We start from the raw sequence: 17,637 nt of genomic DNA on the forward strand, positions 1-17,637 counted from the left end.
TGGAAGGTTCTGGCAAGGCAAGAATTGGTCTCTTAGTGTTGGGGCTGCTCTAGCTCAAAACCCTTGTGGAGTCTGCCTTCCACTTTCCTCCTTGTTTGAAGATTTGTCTTCTTTCAGCGGCATGGTGAGTCTTTACAAAGTCTGTCCACAATGCTTCACTGCCATTTGGAGCAAAGCCTCAGTTCTGTTCACCAGATAGAGAAGGGAGCTTGCAGCAATTTCTGTAGAGGCACAGTTAAAAACTGCTGAATAATTTCTGAGTTGTGTACACAGCTTTGAAGAAGTATAAATTAGAGGTCCTCATAAAACAAGGGTAGAATACTCCTTGATATAACACTGTAATTCAATTTGGGAGGGCTTAAATAATAAAGAATCCCATTGTTAAGAGGATGCATCCATTTGCTTGGCAACCATGACCTAGATTTTGTTGTGACTCAATAGTATCACATAAAGCAAATTGACCCCATGCTGCAAGGTCTGAATAGCTTCTATTAATTATGCTTCCCCAAACAGCTTCCTTTAGACAACTTCTTGTACACAATGGCACATTTTAAAAAAAACAACAACTAGTCAGCTCTCTTTATAATTCTACCACTAGGTCATTATGAAAGTAAATTCAGCTTACTTTTCTGGTTAAAACACTTATAAGTTGTGAGACTCATGGTGTCAGCAATAAAATACTTTGTTGGACAAAGCAACATTCTGCTTCTTTAATAAGGTTGATTTTTCATTTCTTCCATAATTATGTAATACTGAGAGGTAGGCTGAGAAAAAGTAAAAGGAATAAAAAGGGTTTGCCTAAATACATTTAACCTGGCAGTCAAGGTGATTAACAGATCAGAAGAAACTAGAGTATGAGTATGATTTGATTTAGAAATGAGGGCAGGAATCATCCATATATAATCTAAATCAAATCACACTCAGTCTACTTTCTTCTGATCTGTTAATTAAGCCCCCCCCCCACCTTCCAGCACGTGTTCACAGTTCACTACAAAGGTAACTTTTGGGGAGAGGCAGGTGAAATGAGATGTTTTTATGTTTAGATTTAAATGTTTCAGAGCACAAGTTTCAGATAAACTTACTTTTACGCTGTGTAAACAGAAAACCTGCTCACCAGGCTCCTTTGAAAATCTAAAGTGATTTGGGGTTTTATTCCTGAGGAATATGTACAACCAGCTTTGATGGGCCATTTTTTTTGTGGTTATAAAAGCATCACCCATCTGTGAAATTGAGAGCAATTCTGTGAACTATGGTGTTAGTTTTCTGTTGCAATCTTTCATAAATCTCAGGCCTCATCCTCAGATGATGTGGCACACACTGATATGTGTCTTAAGTAACCACAGAGGAACAGTGTGGAAGAATGTCATCACTTTCTGGTGACAGTTTCCATCACAGAGTGAATCTTTTAAACTCTCCCAAGTTGAGCAAAATGTTGTCTTTAACTAGATAGAGGAGAATTCAAAGAATTTGAATTTTTTTAAATTGACATCAAAGCAGCTGAAGAAAATCAAAGTCAAATGTTTCACTTTAAAACTTTATATTTTTGCTTCATTAGTCACTCTGCTATTTAGTTGTGTCATTTGTTTTCTCCTCGTTTTCCCTCTTTTTTCCTACAAACAGCCACAGCCATACAAACAACTCAGAATTAGAGAGGTTGTTTTGAATGTAGAGAGGGAACTCCATACTCTGTTTATCTGTCTGTCTGTCTCTACAGTATCTGTCTATCCTGTCTGTCTGGGTCTGTCTATCCATCCATCATCTATCTGATCTATAGCTATCTAATCTAATCTATCAGCTCTCTGTCTCTTTATCATCTATCTACAGTATATCCATCTATCCATCCATCCATCCATCCATTCATCCAAAATCTATCTTCTAAACATATCCCAAACATAAATGTTTACAGTCCTCTCCCCCTTCCCCCTCCCGACTAACTCCATTACTTGATTCTCAAGCAGTACCGTTTGAGAGTCCCCCTTCTCTGAATTAGTCTACAGGGGTAGGCAACCTTGGCTCTTTTAGGACTCATGGACTTAAACTCCCAGAATTCCTGAGCCAGCCTGGCTCAGCATGGAAACCTCTCCTTTTTCCCTCAGCAGGGCTGGCTCAGGAATTCTAGGAGTTGAAGTCCACGAGTCCTAAAAGAGCCACGGTTGCTTACCCCTGGTTCTAGGAAAAATATCTGTTTGGGATATAAATCTTCCAATTACTAATTTAGATTCTGATACCAGCCCTCTCCAGGAAGAAGGAAGTATAAGCTTAACAGAAATCTCTTTTCCCTACCATCAGTGTCAGATCATCCTGTCTTTCTGGACCCTTCATTACAAAACAGCCAGCAAGCTGACTGGCTAGTGATTTATTCATTTACAATTCCACATATGCAGGCCGCCCCCCCTCAATACTCCAGGTAAAATACGGTAGATATATCTGGATTTTCTTATTTCTGCAATGGCCCAGGTGCTGTGCATGCATGATGTGTAGTCAATTGACCTTGCAACCATAGAAAATTGATCAAGCCCTTCAGTTTAATGTTAACCTACTGAAAGAAATAAAGACACCAGAAATGAAAGGATTCTATAGTGTACTTATATTGGAATACGCACTCAAACTTGCAACTCTTTGTGTTGAGGCATATTTTGGGGCTAGAGGGTAAAAAAAGAGAGATCAAAAGATTACAGTGAAAAGAAATTATTTTTAATACTCAGGTGTGTTTTTTTTAAAGTTTCCTTTCAACTGAAAAAAGACAAAATTCTCTAGTTTATGTAGAAATTATGTTTATTGCATTGTTTGTATTTGAGGGTCTTGACAGATAGCTGCCTTTGAGTGTGGCAACTTATAGCAATGATGAAATTTCAGTAAAGAAAAATAAATTAGAACATTAAATGCTTCAACTATTGTAAACTGAAGTCACAAATGTTGCTTTCCGTTATGCAACTGAGTTACAGGGGTGTTTTTTTTCCTTTTTCCAAAATGTATTTGTGTTTTGCTAATTGGGTTTTACATCAACGTTGTCCAAACTACAAAGTTTCTGTAAAAAAAATCTGTTTTTCTTATGTTCAAAGCTAAAGGAGGTTGCTTTGACTGCAAAATGCTCAATACTAGAAGGATAATTGTGTTGTTTTCCAAAGAAGAGAAACTAAAAGAAAAAAAAATGTTTGAAGGTAAAGTAGTTCAAGAAAAGCAAGTCATTTTTGTTTTTGGGTCATTATCATCTTTTTTTTGAAGGCATGTCCGCAATAAAATACGTTTTAATTGAAAACAGTAAAGAGGAACCTCCATGCAACAGAACCATTATCATTTCCAAGCATGCAGGTGCTTTTTTAAAAAATTAAAAAATAGAAGGTGCCTCTAGAATGCTGGCAGTTTTATATTTGCAACATACTGTTTGTTTATATATGTATATATCTATATATTTATATATTTACATGGTTACTGATCAACTTTCCTTACAAGCCTCAAAGATAGGAAAATATACAGTACTTTTGCATATAATGGTATATCCTTGTAAGCCCCTGAGTCAAGTATTGAGATTTTGATAGGGGGGAAAAAGGAAGAGAAAAAAAAAGAGAGAAAACCCCCCCCGACATTAAAAGCACTTACATTTTAGATGATGTAAGAATGCAAAAGGGTCATTTCCCAGGAAGACCAGGATCAGAGACATGCCTATGGAGACCCACCATTCCTGTCGTGCTTAGGGGAGAATCGGGCAAGGATGGGTGCCTATTTGGGTGGAGGTAGGTCTTACGGAGTGACGGGGTTGGCTCTAAAGGGAGGTCACGCTCCTGTTCCAAAAGGGAAGCCAGGTTGTCTTCTGAGGCCAGGTGAAGATGCTCTCCCCTTGAGAGGGATTCTTTGGATGTCTGCTTCAATTTTTCAAGATCCAAGAATTTGGGACCCTGAGAAAACACACAAAAAAAGATGGCTCTTTTGTGGCGTGTATTGCCATAAAAAGCACTTTTTTTTTTACAAGTTTACACGACTGGAGAATTTATTGTAAAAAAAAAATCAGGAGTACTGAAATCAGATGCAGAGCTTAATAAAAGTGCTTCATATTATTCAGCAATCCGCTGTGTTTCTGAGTAACAGGTACACACCCTTGCAAGCCAAACATGGGTAGTCCTCCACTTACAGCCACAGCTGAGCCCAAAATTTGCTAAGTGAGACATTTGTTCAGTGAATTTTGCCCCATTTTGATGACCTTTCTTGCCACAGATGCTAAGCGAATCACTGCAGCGGTTACGTTAGTAACGCGGTTGTTAAGTAAATCTGACTTCTCCACTGACTTTGTCAAAAGATCGCAAAAGGTGGTCACATGACCCTGGGACACTGAAACCGTCATAAATATGAGTCAATTGCCAAGTGTCTGAATTTTGGTCATGGGGGATGCTGCAATGGTCGTAAGTGTGAAAAACGGTCATAAGTTGCTTTTTTCAGAGATGTTGTAACTTTGAAGAGTCACTAAGGGAACTGCTGTAAGTCAAGGACTACCTCTAATACCTACGACATTTAGGTGGACTTCTTCCCTTCTGCAGCTTTTGGAATGCAGATGACCTGGAGACAGTGGTGGGATTCAGCCGGTTCGCACCACTTCGGCAGAACCGGTAGCTAATTTTTTGTTGCCCAGAATGGACTTCCGGAAGTGGCATTCACACAGAGAACCAGTTGTTGACATATTTGAATCCCACCACTGCCTTGAAACCTTCAGTTGCCACCTTTGTAGTTGAAGGAAGTCCACCTTCTCCCAGACCAGGTGCAGGCGAGCAGAGCAGAGGAACAGGAATGAGGCCACATGGAGTCCGGCATTCAATGGTCCCAGAACATGAATTCAAACAACTGCAGGGATAAAAAAGGCTACTGATGTCTGCTTATCAAAGCAGCCTTTATTTTGCAGGTACTATTTCTTTTACAACCAAGTCATGACTCTTGCCTTCAAGTCCAGCTTGTCTACCTCCTGGAGGAATTTGCCAATCCAGGAAAAACAGGCTCTTGTCAAGCATCAGGAAAATCAAGGGATCCAGGCAGTTCAAATGTGTATAAAGATTTATTGTAAACTTAAGATCTCTACAAGAATCTGAACTAGTAACTGTCAGGGGAAATTAGCGGGAATTAAGAATAGAAGGAATTCAAGGTGGGCTGGACTTTGATTGCTTCTGGACGCAAAGGGACTCATGATGGGTGACACGTTTGACCCCTCCCTCAGGCTCAGCCTGATCATCTCCTACAGCAGACATGTCAAACTGCCGGCCCACGGGCCAGATGAGTCATGCCAAAACCGCACCCACCCCATTGCCGGCAATGGGGAAAAAGTCGTGATATGTCACGTGACATCACATGACGTCAGGAGTTTGACATGCCTGTCTTACAGCATCTCAACTACAGAGGCCTCTGGCCTAATCCACTTGTGCTGCTTTTCTCATACGGACTTGAAGGACATTTTGTTTCTCACAAAAGGCTGTAAATTGGGTAAACCTGCCCCTTCAGAAATGCCTTACCTGGGAAGGACTGAAGCTTCGATCTGTTTTAATTGATGCGATGGGATGAAGACGTCGCAGTAGCCGGACAGCTGGTTTCTGATAATCTGCATTTGCCATCACCATGCTATACGCAGGTGGGATGAGGGCTGACTGTCTCTGCAACAGCTGTAAGATGGTTTGAATGTCAGCTGTCATTTGGGATTCAAGCCTGGGAAATAACAAGAAATAGCCAGTCTATCAGAATGGTGTATACAAGCTCTCAGGGTAGAGCACTATAGATGGCACACAGTAGGTCATGCCTCCTTGTACAAGGTTTCATGTCACTTTCCCCTTCCTAGTGGCAAGACGGACTTTCTCTATTTCTATACAGCTTACATGGGGCGTGGTGGTTTCATTTCCATTGACTACCAAAGGCACCATGGAACTGTTTTTGTCCTACTGGGACTGATAGCAGTGGCAATAGCACTCAAGACTTCTATACCACTTCATAGTGCTTTACAGCCCTCTCTCTTAGCGGTTTACAGAGTCAGCGTATTGTCCCCAACAGTCTGGGTCCTCTTTTACCGACCTCGGAAGGATAGAAGGCTGACTCAATCTTGAGCTGGTCAGGATTGAACCCCTGGCAGTGAGAACAGAATTAGCCTGCAGTGCTGCATTCTAACCACTGTACCACCATGGCTCTAATTTTAGGTAGACAGAATGGTTTGAGCTGCATAGAATAACACCTGGCTACCTGTCCGATGTGTCCTAGATAAAGATGGAATTGGTCCCATAGTGCCTTCTAGTGGTCAATATAAAAGATACAATTAAGGGCTTCACATAATTTGAATACATGACATAGCAGTATTTAGAGGAATGAAAGAAAAAACTCCTTTTTTTAATGAGGGACAATAAAGATGTGTGAAACAAAAGCTCATACCAAAGACAGCCCTGATATTAGCTAGCATAAAGATTTCATGTGGCCTTTAAAAGGTTAGGAAAGATCCACAGAACAGTATTTTTTAATTAGAACCGCACAAAGTAACTCTTGTGACATTGGCATTGCATGACTTAGCTCATTAAGCTCACTAAGAAGAATCAGAAAATGACAGGGACTGTTTTTCTAAAAATAAGCTGCAGAAAAGGATTGGAATTGATGCTTCAAGTTCTTGCCAGGAGCTTTTTAGCAACAGAAAAACTAAACTGGCATCAGAAACGATGCTAGTGGATTGGGAAGAAACTCTACCGTGCACGTTTGGCAGAGTGAAGAAATGGAAGCCTTCTGGATTTCTGAAAAAAAGAAATTCTCCTAAATATATTTCCCCTAAGGTTGGTTTTCAAGGAAACATGCTAAACTGCGAAGCTTTCCGTTAAGCTCCAGTGTTTGATCTGATTACAGTTGATATGTGAAAAATTGCTTCCTTTAGGTAACCATTGGGATGTAGCAGTGGGAGAAGAACCGAGATGAGCTATTTATTTGGGCTTATGGTGCTTGCTTTTCTCATATCTCTCTAGCCTCGCCTCTGCAAGACCTGTGGGATAACAAGGCAAAACCATGCTAGAGAATTCTCTGACATGACGTGAACAGCACTGTTTGAATTTTCATGTGAATTTAGGAAGTTGCCTCGATCACTGAGCCTTGCAATTTATCACACCAGCCATCAGCTTGAATTGCAGCTGCTCTCTGGCAGAGATCCCTCTTGAGACCTTGCCTGCGTGAGGTATTTCACTGGAAAAATCAGAAATCTTCTACTAATTGTACCTTGGGCCCCTGAACTCTGGTTTCCTCTCCCGCACGTGTTCTAACTCAGGGATGCCCAACCCCCGGTCCGTGGACCGGCACCGGGCCGCAGCATGTGAGCAACTGGGCCACGCACACCAGCGAAGCCCCGTTTGCGGGGATGCAGGCAGCATGCAAAACCAAGCCCCCTCTGGTCCGTGGAAAAACCTCTCTTCACGGAACCAGTCTCTGATGCCCAAAAGGTCTGGGGGCTGCTGTTCTAACTGCTGGGTGGGATTCAAAACCCAGATGTTTATTCTGATTCATTTCAAGGGCGTAAATGCTTGCATCTATACAGGTAGTCTTCAATTAACCACTGCAATTGGGCCTGGCAATTCCATCGCAAAGTGATGGGGTCACTAAATAAAAATCACACGACCACACCCCAACTTACCATGTTGTGTGGTCATTAAGCAAATTACCCATGGTCATTAAAGTCAACGTCGTGTGGCTACAACTTGTGATTTCCTGCTAACTTCCCCTTTAACTTTGCATGCTGGAAGCCACAAAAGGCAATCGTGTAACTATAGGAGCAACCAACATATATGTGCCCTAGTTATCAAGGGCCTGAACTGCAATCAGGTGACTGTACAAGTACAAGTACCACTTCTGTATAGAAGAACCGGTTGTAAACCTACCTTTTCGGTGCCATCCTTAACAGTTGTTAAGCAGGTAAAAGGTAAAGATAAAGGTTCCCCCGCACATATGTGCTAGTCGTTTCCAAGTCTAGGGGCCGGTGCTCATCTCCGTTTCAAAGCCGAAGAGCCAGCACTTGTCCGAGGACGTCTCCGTGGTCATGTGGCCGGCATGACTAGATGCCAAAGGCGCACGGAACGCTGATACCTTCCCACCGGAGTGGTCCCTATTTTTCTACTTGCATTTTTAAGTGCTTTTGAACTGCTAGGTTGGCAGAAGCTGGGACGAGTAACAGCCACTCACTCTGCTACATGGCACTCGGGATTCGACCCGCCAAACTGCCAACCATCTGATCGACAAGCTCAGCGTCCTAACCCACTGAGCCACCACGTCCCTCTTTGTTAAGCAGAGCAGCCGTTAATTGAGGACTACCTATAAATTAAAATTTTAACACGGTCTTTCCATAAGTCAGTATCGTCACCTGCAGTTCTTTCGATGGAGGGCTGAGTCTGAGAAGAGAGTGTTTGAATGGAAGCACATTTCCCCAGTCTGATACCTTCTTAAAGGGTTGGGACTGTTAACTCCTGGGATTTCTAGATGGATCCCAGACCACGTGAAGTTCAATGCAAAGATAAGCTAGAACAAAGCGGGAGAAGCTTGCAAGATCTCTAATTTGTGAAGGAATAGGGTATAAATAGATAGATAGACCCCTGCCTTGGAAGTACTGTTCCAAAGGGCGGGTGCTGCAGCAGAGGAGATTCTTCTTCTAGATCCCGACAGACGGAGTTGTTTGACTCATGGGATCTGAAGTAGGCCCTCCTTGTTAGCACGAGTAGGACGGGCATAAATCTTAAGTTGAGCCCCTCACTGTTAAGCATTACTGGGAAGCCTATGTAAAATTATTAATCAGCGGGAAGCTGGGATATCTGCATGCCTTGTGTTACCTGGTGCTTTGCTGTAACATATGTTCTCTAATGCAGTATTTTATTTTTCCTGGAAAATAGGCCATTGCTATTCAGGCTTTATTGGCTCATAGACTGCAAGACAAGCGGCTTGCCCTTATTTTGGCTTTAAATTGCTTGTTAAAACGTAGAGAGAACATGCCCAGGAGCACTTAGCGACTAATACGGACTGAACTTGTCAGTTCAGGATGAAATTGCCCATTTGTCAGGACAAAAGTGATGATGGTAGTGGAATACTGGGGAGATGATTATTATTATTTTTTGAAAAAAGGTTACAGGCCTGAATAAAAGCCAATTTCCAATTAGATGCAGCTTTGTCTTCTGGCCAGTCCCTTTTCTTTGTCTTTGTGCAGAATTTATTCTGGTAGTTTATAAAGTGTGATCTTGGAAATACCTTTGGAGCGGTGGTAAAGGGCAGTGCCAAAGGCTGCCTCCTTTTTATTTATTTATTTATTTTAATTAATTTAATTTTTATACCGCCCTTCTCCCGAAGGACTCAGGGCGGTGTACAGGGCAATACAATAAAATACAATATATAAAAGTTAAAAAATATTATTTTTATTTATTTTTTTTATTTTAATCCCATTTATATCCCGCCCTTCTCCGAAGACTCAGGGCGGCTTACAATTTAAGCACAAATCAATGTGCTTAGCAATAGCCTTCATTCTATGTATATGCCTGCTTATTAGGGCTTTCATACACCCCCCAAGCGGCATTATTACAAAGTCAGCTTATTGCCCCCAACAGTCTGGGTCCTCATTAAATACAATAGCCCAGTTTAATAAATTACAAAACGTTAAAATACCCCTAAACCCATCAGACCAGGCCGGCTTGTTCAAATAAATATGTTTTTAGGTCATGTCGGAAGGAGCGAAGGTCGGGAGCCATCCAGAGCTCAACTGGTAAGCGGTTCCAAAGGTCTGGCGCGCCCACAGAGAACGCCCTCCCCCTGGGGGCCGCCAGTCGACACTGTTTCACTGACGGCACCCTAAGGAGGCCCTCTCTGTGGGAGTGCGCTGGATGAAGGGAAGTTGATGCCGGCAGCAGATGTTCCCATAAGTAACCCGGACCCATGCCATTTAGGGCTTTATAGGTCATAACCAGCACCTTGAATCTTACCCGGAGGACAACTGGAAGCCAATGCAGCTCATGGAGTAGAGGTGTTGCATGGGAGTATCGGGAAGCTCCCACCACCAGTCGCGCGGCTGCATTCTGCACCAGCTGGAGCCTCCGAGTAGTCCTCAAGGGCAGTCCCATGTAGAGAGAATTGCAGTAGTCCAAACGGGAGGTCACAAGTGCATGAGTGACTGTGCGCAAGGCATCCCGGTCTAGATAGGGCCGCAACTGACGCACCAGGCGAACCTGAGCGAAGGCCCCCCTAGTCACAGCTCCTATATGATCATCCAAGGAGAGCTGTGAATCTAGGAGGACACCCACTTTTTGATACTCCTTTGGGACTCTTTGAATTTGGGGAAGCCAGTATGACTTACTTTCTCTCTTGAGAGGTCTGTTTTTAGTAACTCAACTGCTCAGTTCATGTTTGAAATCTATAGGAATCTATAATACAGGTAGTACTCAATGTATGACCACCACTGAGCCCAACAATTCTGTTCTTAAGCGAGACATTTGTTAAGTGAGTTTTGCCCCATTTTGTGACTTTTCTTGCCACAGTTGTTAAGTGAATCACTGCAGTGAAGAAGTTAGTCATCCAGTTGTTAAGTGAATCTGGCTTCCCCGTGGACTTTGCTACACAGAAGGTCGCAAAAGGGGATCACCTGACCCTGGGACACAGCAACCATCATAAATATGAGTTAGTTGCCAAGCATCTGAATTTTGATCACGTGATCACGGGGATGCTGCGATGGTCGTAACTGTGAAAAACGGTCATAACTCATATTTTTCAGTGCCATTATAACTTTAAGCCGCCTGGGAAAGCCAAGGGAAATCATCAAAACAATTAAAAAATGAAAGTTAGAATATTTCGGACATATGATGTGACACCCAGGAAAATATGGCATACTCCATTTAATCCTCCAGAAGAAGAAGAAGAAGAAGAAGAAGAAGAAGAAGAAGAAGAAGAAGAAGAAGAAGAAGAAGAAGAAGAAGAAGAAGAAGAAGAAGAAGAAGAAGAAGAAGAAGAAGGAGGAGGAGGAGGAGGAGGAGGAGGAGGAGGAGGAGGAGGAGGAGGAGGAGGAGGAGGAGATGAAGAAGAAGAAGAAGAAGAAGAAGAAGAAGGAGGAGGAGGAGGAGGAGGAGGAGGAGGAGGAGGAGGAGATGAAGAAGAAGAAGAAGAAGAAGAAGAAGAAGAAGAAGAAGAAGAAGAAGAAGAAGAAGAAGAAGAAGAAGAAGAAGAAGAAGAAGAAGAAGAAGAAACTTTGAATGGTCCCTAAATGAACTGTTGTAATTCTAGGACTACCTGTAGTCCTATTATTCAGTCGTTAACTAGTCATTTTAGTTACAAAAAAACCTGAATCATGTCTGCAGGTACAATAGGAATTCCCTGCCCTCTCCCCCAATCTGCACCCTCCTCACTAGAGTCTCCCAATCTTAGGGCGAGTAGAGTAGAGTAGGGTAGAGTAGAATAGAAGCTGGAAGGGACCTTGGAGGTCTTCAAGTTCAGCCCCCTGCTCAAGCAGGAGAACCTGTGACTGTAGATTTTGTAGCAAGCATCTGGATGACCATGAGATGGCAGCAAAGTGAGATGTATCTTTTTATTGCAACCCTATGCTGGTAGCCTCACCCAATCTCCAGAGCAGATTGGGAGGGGATAAGCAACAAATAAATGTTTCTTTGATCCTGTACTTGAGTGCAAAATGCTCCAGGCACAAACAAATCTGGGCCTAAGGTACTAATGTTGGATTGCCCATGTCCAAATTAAATTAGATAACTGTTATTCCTTCCTAAAGAGAGATTCTGATTTTTCCCCCCTATTTAAAACAGAACTATTATTTCTAGTGATTTTTTCAAACAAATGTACGGTAGTTATATTTTTTACTTGTTAGACTTTGTTATAGCAAATAAAATGGTACAAAGAGTTTTAAAATAAACCTTTTCCTTGTAATCTAATTTACAGCAGTAAGTGGGAATTTTTCTAATTATTAGAATGTTATTACAACATCTTGCTCTATTGGACCATTTCAGATTTGTTTAGACAGCGTGCATGGCATTTAGAGTATTTTTTTTCACAGACCAGTGATGAATTTTTACCAAGGTTTTTAGAGCAAATAATTTATTTCTTTCGGCTGATAACAGTTTCCCCTAATGGTATGGTTGCCTATTAAGTTAAATATTATAAATGTCCCAGCAACTCAGTCCTTTTGAATCAACATTCAGATTCAAACATTACTTCATCAATTTAAGCAGATATGGTTTCATTTTCTTTTGCAATCAAATTGCTTTGCAGTGGGATCAACCATCTTATCTGTCTTATCAGTCCTGAAGAATTATACAATTTTTAAGCTTCCAGCTTTTTTTCCTAACAACTAACTAAAGGTAGTCTCACATGCTAAACTCATTTAAATGCCCTTTCTATATTAACACAAAATAGCAACTGGTCCAAGAATTCTAGCTGTGAAACAGATCTTAGACGGTCGCTTAAATTATGCATCCAACGTAACCTCAAACTCTACTTCTGATTTCTAAAAATTTAGCCAGATGAGATCCACTAATATATTCAGAAAATGCAAGCAAATGAAAAAACTTACAGTTTGAAAGCAGAACAGATGTTTAGAAATATTAATGTTATACTTAAGATATTTTTTAGTAAGGGAATTCATTTTTATGTTGATGCATTGTAGATATATAAAAATGTTTATAATTTGGGTCACATACTAATAACAATTGCACCAGACAATCCCCATTACCATCAAATGGAAACCCTAATAGATGGGATAAGTGGATGCTTTCCTGTTATTTCTTGGAACGTTGCTAGCTACAACAGCAGTTTCCTAGAAGATGATTTTTTAAAAAGTACTTAGGGGACCAATATTGCCTCTTTACCTAAAATCTGGACTGCCTCTATTGGTTCAGATGAATCATTGTACCGGGATAAAAAAGCTAATATATTGGCGAGAAAAGCAACATACTTTGGCCCTTCTTGTTAGTAATTATCCTAGTATTGAAAACTGAAAAGTCAACTTGAATGCCATTTTCCATAGTGATTAGTACAATGATTAAAAGTTTTTTCTCTCTTTTAATAGTTAGTAGGGCTTTTTTTGTCATAGAACGCTCAGAACCGAGTTCCGGAACCTTTTTTGGATGGAACCTTGTAGGGTAGGCAAGGTGGGTTGTATGACATGTGTGAGTTCTGGCATCTTTTTCTTTTACAAAAAAAGCACTGATAATTAGCATTTATATTATTTCACCCCCACTGAAGAACTGACTTTGAACAAACTGTGCTAGATAGCCAGTCTACAATCCCAGGCTTCAGCAGGAAGACTTGTGTTGACTGCAAAATCAATATCAAGACGACCCTTTAAAGGGGATCAGAAGGAACATGCCTAGGCTTGCCAAACGGTTTCTTCCAAGTCCCTCATTGCTGGCGAAAACCTTTGTTCTGAGTCAAAAGGGGGAGAGCTAAGCGAGAGCCGGAAGTGAAAGGAATCAGATTGCCTGCAAAAGATTGGAGGAAGAACATCTGGGAAAAGGAGAAAGAGAGATTGCTGGAAAGGCAGAGACAAAGAAACTGGAAACGGTCTTGTGATCTGGGTGAACTACCTCCAGGAGAAGCAGAGGACTGATCAAAACAGGTGGAAGGAACAAAGCTGAACAAACCTTCTCTCACATTGGGGAAATGAAGAAGAGCTGCAAAGAGTTGCACTTGGAATCAAAACAATTGTCTGGGTGGAGAGAAAAAAGGAATTCTTAGGCAGGGATGAGGAAGAATTCAAGGTGCATCCCATAAAGCTTGACTCCACAGAAAGGGCAGAGCTAAAGGTCTCGGGGCTGGAGGGGAGGAGAGGGAGAAAAGATCCTGAAAGTGTGCCAGAAATCTCCAGGGAATCAACTGGAGTTAATAGGTGTCCCTAAACTTACCTTCAAGTAAAGATTGCAGTCTATGTGAATCAAGGATTAATCAGCATTTGTTGGAGAAGTGAGCTCACGGGAAATCTCTCCTTCCAGAAGTAAAGTGAGAGTTTTTAGGCTAAAGATCTATGTTCAGATTACATTGTTTTTAGGTATGCTAGTCTGCTGTTTGGAAAATGTCTGTTAACTAAACGTAAAGGTTCCCCTGCACATGCGTGCTAATCGTTTCCGACTCTAGGGGCTGGTGCTCATCTCCGTTTCAAAGCTGAAGAGCCAGCGCTTGTCTGAGGACGTCTCCGTGGTCATGTGGCCGGCATGACTAGACGCCAGAGGCTCACGGAACGCTGTTACCTTCCCACCATAGTGGTGCCTATTTTTCTACTTGCATTTTTATGTGCTTTCGAACTGCTAGTTTGGCGGAAGCTGGGATGAGTAACAGGCACTCACTCTGTTACACAGCACTCAGGATTCGACCCGCCAAACTGCCAATCATCTGATCGACAAGCTCAGAGTCCTAACCCACTGAGCCACCGCGTCCCTTGTCTGTTAACTATCTCATGGTAATTACCTCTGATTTTTCTCAGAGCATATTGTCAGTCTTAGGTGTTTTATCTCATCTGTCTAAGTTATTTGAATCCTCACATCTCTTCCCATATCATTCTATTTAAGATTGTTGTTTCCAGACACTATTTATACTTTCATTAGGGCTAAATGCCCTATATCATCCACAGGGTTTGGGTTCTGGTAAGGTAAAATAAAAATAAAGAGTTCCAGAATATTTTCAAACACCATTAAATGTGAAGTTGAAATCATCAAAGCATTCCTCCCCTCTTTGCAAATGGAGGTGGATTAAATTTAATGCTTTTGCCTCCTTATTTTATTCCTGGTAAACAACTTGGTTCTGTGATTATGTTCCTTGTAGCCTTTATGTTCCACCTAACTTCAGTTTTTAAAAGTTTCTTTTGATAAAATGAAATGCATAGTTGGCATACTGAAAAAAGTGTCATCTTCCAGGGTCACCTCATTTCAAAGCACACCTCTAGACCTTGACAGCTCTTTACACAATTTTAAGGATGAAGTATTGTGGAGGAAACTTTCAGAATGAAAACTGCCAATTTTCTTTTCTTATCAAATATGCAGTGTGTGAATAAAAGCAGCAGCATTCTACTGAAGGCTGTTCCAGACCATCAGCGTTTCCATTCTGGGGGCCTTCAGAAAGCAGTTGTATACCAACTTACAACGTTGACACATCCTCTTGGCTCCTTGCATATCTATTCTGACATTAAAATGTTTACAGCTTCTTTCTAGGTTATACATTCCGATAGGGCCGCTAGCTTACTTGGGACGTTAAGACAAAGGCTCTGGATTAAATAGCACAGATTTGATCAGTTTTGTCATCACTCAGTAGCAAAACCTATTGAAATAATCTGATTTATCTTGAGGCAGGTTCCAAATAACCATTTTAGGAGCAGAAAAGAGTTTAAAACTTGAGCGGGGACAGCGTATCCCAGTGTGATTTGCTTTTGAGAAGTTCCTCAGGTAAAAAACAAAACAAAACACACACCCCAAAACAAAATGTGTTAAAGAGTTGGGTAAAGACTCTGAAGAAGAGGCTGCATTAGCTACATACAGCTCTTTGCAGAACTTTGTGTTCCAGCCAATCTTTGCCCTAAGGCAGGGGTAGGCAACCTCGGCTCTTTTATGACTCATGGACTTCAACTCCCAGAATTCCTGAGTCAGCATAGTCAGCATAGTTGAAGTCCATGAGTCATAAAAGAGCCGAGGTTGCCTACCCCTGGTCTAGGTCTAGGACAGGGGTAGGCAACCTTGGCTCTTTTATGACTGGTGGACTTCAACTCCCAGAATTCCTGAGCCAGCCACGCTGAGGGGAAAGGGAGAGGTTTCCAAGCTGAGCCATGATGGCTCAGGAATTCTGGGAGTTGAAGTCCACCAGTCTTAAAAGAGCCAAGGTTGCCTACCCCTGCCCTAAGGAAAACTTTTTCCGTGATTGTAAGAAAATGATATCTCTATAGCAGCTTTCTGTCTTCAGGCCAAGATCGCATTGCAGTCAGACGGATAGCTGGCAGCCTCTGACATTCCTCTACAACTGATATCCAGATAATTGCCTAGTTGCTACATTAATGGCTATTACTGGAACCGGGAACAGGTGATTACAGGATGCTTTGATTATCAGGGGGACTTTGTTGGTTACCTGCCTGAAGTGTGGCCAAGAACATTTTTGCGACTTCACTGAAGGGAGTGTTGGCAGTTGCCAAGAAAGATGTGACGTCTGGCTAGTGTCAGCCATCGTGTTCCTTTGGAGGCCTGGTTTCCTTTTACCACTAACTCTACCTAGCATAATTGTTTTCTTCGGTGATATTAAGGACAATACGTGAACAAAATTAATAATGTGAGGAAAATCCTAAACCCTTCATCAAGTTTCTATATTTTCTATTATGAGTTCCGGTATTCTGAAATTATCCAGTTTTATTTAGAAATCATTTCATAATAATGAGGCACCTGGAAAATATTTTACATTTTTATGTTCCTGTCGGGGTGGGGGGAAGCAACTTCGAATACAACAAATACCAGTTGCCTGCAAGCAAGAACTGGTAGGACATAAAACAGACCAAATAATAAAAAATGAAGCACCGAAAGTGTTCTGGGACTTTAAAGTTTGAACAGACAAGCACCTACCACATATCGCTCTAGATTTAATGTTGATGGGAAAGAGAGAAAAAAAAGTTTGGATACTGGATGGGACAGTACCTGAAAAACAACAGAAGAGGAAGTAAAGAACTGGAGAAAAACAATAAAAATATAAAGACCTGCAAATTGAAGTAGAATGACTATGGCAAAAGAAAGCAAAGGTAGTAACAATAGTCAAAGTTGCCTTGAGCGCAATCCCAAAATTTCTGAAGCTCCACTTATATGCCATTGGCATCGACAAAAACCATTATTATCAGTCAATTGCAAAAGTCCGCTTTACTTGGAAGAACTTACATCCTTCAACGATACCTTTAATATCATTAAGCAACAACATCGCCCTATCCCAGGTCCTTGGGAAGGACTCAATAGGTAGGTAAAAATGCCAAATCCAGTCTAAACATCCAGCTGACTGGGTGACCAACCATAATAATACATAATTAGATGCGATGAAGGCCAATACAACCTGAAGAACTGGCCGTTGCGATTTCACATTGTTGTTTACGCAATAACACATATGTCTTTTTTCATGGATATTTCATGCTCTATTAATCTTTCCCAACAGGTATGTGCTTTTTTCCCCTCTGGATGTAGGAATTTTATTTCTATTAGATTATTTTTTGATTTTCTATTCTGTGATATAAATAGGTTATTTAGTAATAAAAGATACTATTATAATTTGAGACTATGCTCCAGTAAATCCTCCTTTTATCTGATGGAAATTATATACTGTACATTCTTTAAATGATCTTTGCTGAATAATAAAGATTTTGCTAAATGAAATGAAATCAAAGTTGTTGTTGTTGTGGTATTACCAGGAAATAGACTATATCACCATTTTTGGTACGAGACACTACTGAAGTATTTATTCATGGTTGTGTTACTGCAAATACTTCATGGAAAAGAACAAGTGGCTAAAGTTAGATTTTTGGATGAAAATATAAGTATTATTGCTCTGGACATCCCATTAATCTCTGAACTGATATAGGTCTTTGGCTTCAATTAAAGATAAATATAACAGGCTTTGTATAAGACAAGAGTATTTGGGAAAAGATAAGAAATCTAGCAAGCTATT

At 41.1% G+C, this 17,637-nt stretch overlaps 1 protein-coding gene across 1 annotated transcript in view; it reads right to left on the bottom strand.

Moving 5' to 3' along the window:
- Nucleotides 1-3,009: 3,009 nt before the first annotated feature.
- Nucleotides 3,010-17,637, bottom strand: part of KCNH7 (potassium voltage-gated channel subfamily H member 7) — a 340,601-nt gene continuing 325,973 nt past the window's right edge. Inside the window, exons 15-16 of the mRNA XM_083348517.1 lie at nt 5,493-5,682; nt 3,010-3,896 (exon numbers count right to left, since the gene is read on the bottom strand). Of these exons, the coding sequence (XP_083204643.1) occupies nt 3,630-3,896; nt 5,493-5,682 (457 nt within the window). The 3' untranslated portion in view covers nt 3,010-3,629. The remainder of the gene's footprint in view (nt 3,897-5,492; nt 5,683-17,637) is intronic.

The sequence above is a fragment of the Vipera ursinii genome, assembly GCF_947247035.1.
Source record: "Vipera ursinii genome assembly, chromosome: 1".
Taxonomy (NCBI): Eukaryota; Metazoa; Chordata; class Lepidosauria; order Squamata; family Viperidae; genus Vipera; species Vipera ursinii.